The sequence below is a fragment of the Syzygium oleosum genome, unplaced genomic scaffold (assembly GCF_021117445.2).
Source record: "Syzygium oleosum isolate NSW1041296 unplaced genomic scaffold, Sole_v2.1 Sole_v2.56, whole genome shotgun sequence".
Classification (NCBI taxonomy): Eukaryota; Viridiplantae; Streptophyta; class Magnoliopsida; order Myrtales; family Myrtaceae; genus Syzygium; species Syzygium oleosum.
The window spans coordinates 570,548-575,177 of NW_026607540.1; the positions used below are offsets into that span (position 1 = coordinate 570,548).

Below are 4,630 nucleotides of genomic sequence, written 5' to 3' on the forward strand. Positions count from 1 at the left end.
ATGGCAACAGCACTACATGGCCTCATGGCATTAACGAGCGGCAGCAATGGCACTAGACTAGTTTGGATGACGGCTGAGCATGGAAGAAGATGATGAAGATGAAAGGGAAAAAATAAATATTAAAAATTATTTTAAATTAAAAATTATTTTTCTAATCCATTTCAATCGAGTGGACACTCCTATTGATCAATGTGCATCGTTTATACTGAATAAGTGAGTCAATTTAGTGAAATTTTTATTTTATACTAAGTTGTAAGATTTACTTTCCAATTTCAATTAGTCCTGTTAATTTATCAACGATTGTACTACATATTCAACAAAACCAAAACCAAGTAAAAAACAATGAAGAGTTGAAGATTACCGTTCTTGTGCTCCCTGTGTTACAAAGATCCTGCATTCTCTCTGCTAAGCCAGTTCCTCCCAATGCTACAAGCAACTCCAAAAACATCAACCTCTCACACCAATTGAAAGTCATTCTTTCACCAGCAGTTTTCCCAAACAGAAGTGGTTGTTCGCATCTGGTAAGAGAACTCTCACGGGAGAAATTCAGCGAAACTCTCAAGCAGCACTTGCCCATGCCTCCATTACTAAAGTGTGACTGCCACTACAAAAAAATAAGGTTTTAGCCACGAATTTTGCCACGAAAAATTCGGCAAAATTCGTCGCTAAATGAATTTGCGACGAAAAAAATTTCGTCGCTAATTCGGCGTCGCAAAATTTAGCCACGAAAAATTTCAATTTTCGTCGCTAATTTGCCACAAAAAAAAAAATTCGTCGCAAAATTCGTCGCAAATTTTTCGTGGCAAAATTCGTCGCAAATTATTCATGACAAAATTCGTCGCTAATTTGCCACGAACTGTATTCGTCGCAAAATTCATCGCTGATTTGTCACGAACTGTATTCGTGGCAAAATTCGTCGCTAATTTGCCCCGAAAAAACAAAAAAAAAATTCTATTTTTTTAAACAAATTTTTTTTTTGCCACGAAATGTATTCGTTGCAAAATTCGTCGCTAATTTGCCTCGAAAAAGCAAAAAAAAAATTATAAATTTTGCCACGAACTGTATTCGTCGCTAATTTGTCCTGAAAAAACAAAAAAAAAATTTCGAAAAAAAAAAATTTCAAAAAAAATTCTATTCTCTAGCTGAGAAATTAACAGGGATATAACCAAGAAACAATTTAAACTGTCTATTTCTCTGAGACAGCTAAGAAATTAACTAGCCGGTGACGGAAAGATTACTATAGCAATGTGCAAGTTTGGTATCAACGCCTAATAAGCAAATCTCCTGTAAAAACACTGAATGGGATTATCTATCGCCTATCATATATGTAATGGATTTATCTCGAGTCCTTTTTTTTTTTGGCCATGTATATCAATACTTGACTTTGGCTAAATTTCTCAGGTAACTTTAGACCTAAAAAAATCATCATATAACTAACCGCATCCTTGTGTGGACATGCTTATTCTGGCTGCACCTATGATTTAATTCTAGGACATCTTACAAAAGGTATTTCCTTTGCATGACTTTCAAGCATCCGAAATAACTCCACAAATTCTAACAATATGTTGAAAGACCAAGCAGTTCCAGAAATGAGTACCATTCGGTGACATAGATATAAACAGCAAGTACCATCTATGTTCAAGGAAATGGAGATGTAAATGTGACAAATTCGGAGGGTAATATAAAAAGTCAGTTCACATAACTATTAATTGTCAAATGCAAACAATAACAACCAATTGACTGAAGAGAACTTAATGAGATCAGAATTACAGTGTCACGAGACCTACCTAAATGACAAGCATAAGAACAAAAATAGTCACTAACATTTCCTACTTGTTGAATTCAGATCCTATATACATTCAAAAAGCAACGGTCGAAAAGATAATATAGGAGCATGAAACTACCTTGAATCCCCCTTAATTCAGAGATCATAATAAGATACACCCACTTCACCTACAAGTCAAAAGACATTTATTGGGAAGAATGAACATGGATACCAACAAGAAGCTACAACATTAAATCCTCAACTTAAGATTATTTCCAGTGATATCATGGACTATATGCAAAGTTGATATTATTCAAGTAATATCCACCATTTCTTGGAAAATAATCTCACAAACGACATTCAAGAACTGCTCAATTCGAAGACTCTGATGCTATGACATAATTGTCAAGAGGGTAAATCTCCCATTATGAAGAGTAGGGTAAACATAAACTACGTCCATCAGCCAATATTACGCCATCAATACCTATATCCATATGTATCCAAAAAATTCCAACAAGAAGAGAACTACATCGAAAACAAAAACTGTTACGGTCCAAAGATCCGACGTTTACTTTACACAAACTTACTGGTATATCAATATGTGTCAAATACTTTCATCTAGAATATTTTAAACTGGCTGCTTGCAAAGAAGACTGACAACATGATCTCCTGATGAGGTGCCCACAATTAGCATTACATAGCTAGCTGTAATAAGAACCAAAAGACAGAACTCCACCACACAAAATGGCAATAAAAACTAGCAAATTTGAAATAATGAGGATAAGGAACTCTAGGAACAGAAAAACAGCAAGCATACTCCTCCTTAAACATTGTAGAAAAATCGTACGAAGAACCGTTCTCTAAACACAAAACTAACAAATGCTCAATCAAAACACATAGTACGCACTCGCACTACAAAATGAAAGCGTACAAGAACTACACTCCAGATGAAGGGAACAAGATACAAGACAGAAAATGCGCCACTTAAATGCGACAGATCAGAACATAAACAATACAACTCCTAATAAAGCCAATTCTAAGCTTGTTAAACTTCCAAAAATTATAAGCATCCATATAGCAACTGAGAAACGTAAAGGAAAATCACTTGATAACAAACAAAATTCTAATAGTAAACCAATGAGCACCACTGATAAAATTAGTCTACAGCTGAACTATGTATATTACCGGAAAACATTGGCAACTCATCAGCAGAAACCAAACTAAACTGCTCACAAGCCAACAGACAATTCACATACAAGAATCCGAAAACCGATACAGATCATAACTTCATTTACCTTGTTGATGTGGGGCAAAGAAGAGTCCCTTGCTTGTCTATCTTGCCAACTCGAATCGAAACAAGTGGCATGCAAAAGCATATGGCCAGTATTCCAACTTCTGCAGGCTCGAAATGCTGATGATTAAAAACAAAAGCAAATCCAATAAGCCAAAATCAAACAACAACTTGAACAAATTACCCAAACCTTCTCAATAACGGTCCAATCATGCAATATCTCATAAGGGACTCTGAACCATCCGTACGAAAATTAAAATTGAAAAGAGACTCCCTATCATCAGTAGCACGGTAAAGCGTTTATCCCTCAGAGGCCACCAAAACGTAGCCATACATGCTACATACGCCGCGATTATCTCGAAATCAATCCTCAGGCAATGAAATAAGCAAAAAAACCCTAACGCTTCGAGCCAGATAGACACTTAATCCGGATCGAAACAATAAGTACCTGACTGAGGTGAGCCAACAACCGATCCGCAGCCGCGCTGCTCGACTCACTCGACTTCAACAACGGCTTCAATCTCTCATCCGCGCGGCAGGCCCCAACCACTTGCATATCGAGCACCTGCAGCCACTGCAGAACCCTATCCTCCCGATCGCTCCGCTGCATCAACAGATCTCCGTCGCCTCCCCCGATGAAGACGTCTGTCAGCCTCTTCGCCATCCCAATCTCCTCGGCTGCCCCCCTCAAGACCCTCGATGTGACATCCCGAATTTCGGCCCATAGTTGGGATTTATAAAACGTGTAATTCGTCAGTGTGCTTATAGTAAAATCTCGCCCGGGAACTGATCACTCTCGGTTATTATTTTTAAATTAAAGATTTCGCTAGAATCGCACTCGATCGAATTTGGCCGTTATTTAGAGCCCAAACTTTGGTGTCGAATTTCTCGGAGTTTCGGGACGAATTTAATTGGACGGTGTCGATATTATTGTGGCTAGCCTCGATATTGCCCGGAATATGTGAAAAGTGAATTTTTGACCGGGTGCGGATTTGGACAAGTAGACCTCCCTCGGGATAGTGTGATTTAATTAATTTGACCTTTGTCCCTTATTATATTCTAGGATTAATTTTGGACCGTTGGATCGTTTGTGGGTTCGAATCGTGGGCCGTTGGATCGCGATGATGGCGTTTGACTTTTGGGCCCCCTCTCCCCTCTCTCTCTCTCTCCTCTCTCCTCTCTGCCGCGTTGCTGATGTGCACGCGTTTTTCCCCCCTTGTCAGACTCTCTCTCCTCTCTCTTCTCTTTTTCTTCTTTTCTTCTTTCTTCCGTTCTTCTTCTCTTCCTTCTTCTTTGCCCGCGACTGCTCCAGCGTCTGCTTCTGCTTCTTCTCCTTGCTGCCCGTCGCCGTCCGCCCGAGCTCGCCCGACCACCGCGCGCCGACGCCAATCCGCCCGCCTGCCCGCCGCGCAGCCGCCGCCGAGCCCCCTCTCCTTCTCCTTTCCCTATTTTTCCCAGCCGAGTCGCACCGTCACCCTTGTCCACTAGCTCGCATTGCGCTGCGGCGCTTGCATGCCTGGTCTTTTGCTCAACCGCTCGCCGGCCGGGCCCGACCTACGCGCCGGCCAAACCGC

At 40.3% G+C, this 4,630-nt stretch overlaps 1 protein-coding gene across 1 annotated transcript; it reads right to left on the reverse strand.

Moving 5' to 3' along the window:
• Positions 1-1,677: 1,677 nt before the first annotated feature.
• LOC130136977 (uncharacterized) lies at positions 1,678-3,750 on the reverse strand. The gene is made up of 3 exons (XM_056307641.1): positions 3,505-3,750; positions 3,061-3,176; positions 1,678-1,953 (listed from the first exon to the last, which is right to left on the reverse strand). Exons 1-3 carry the CDS (start codon positions 3,718-3,720, stop codon positions 1,950-1,952), a joined length of 336 nt encoding a protein of 111 aa, XP_056163616.1. The 5' UTR covers positions 3,721-3,750; the 3' UTR covers positions 1,678-1,949.
• Between the last annotated feature and the right edge of the window lie 880 nt (positions 3,751-4,630).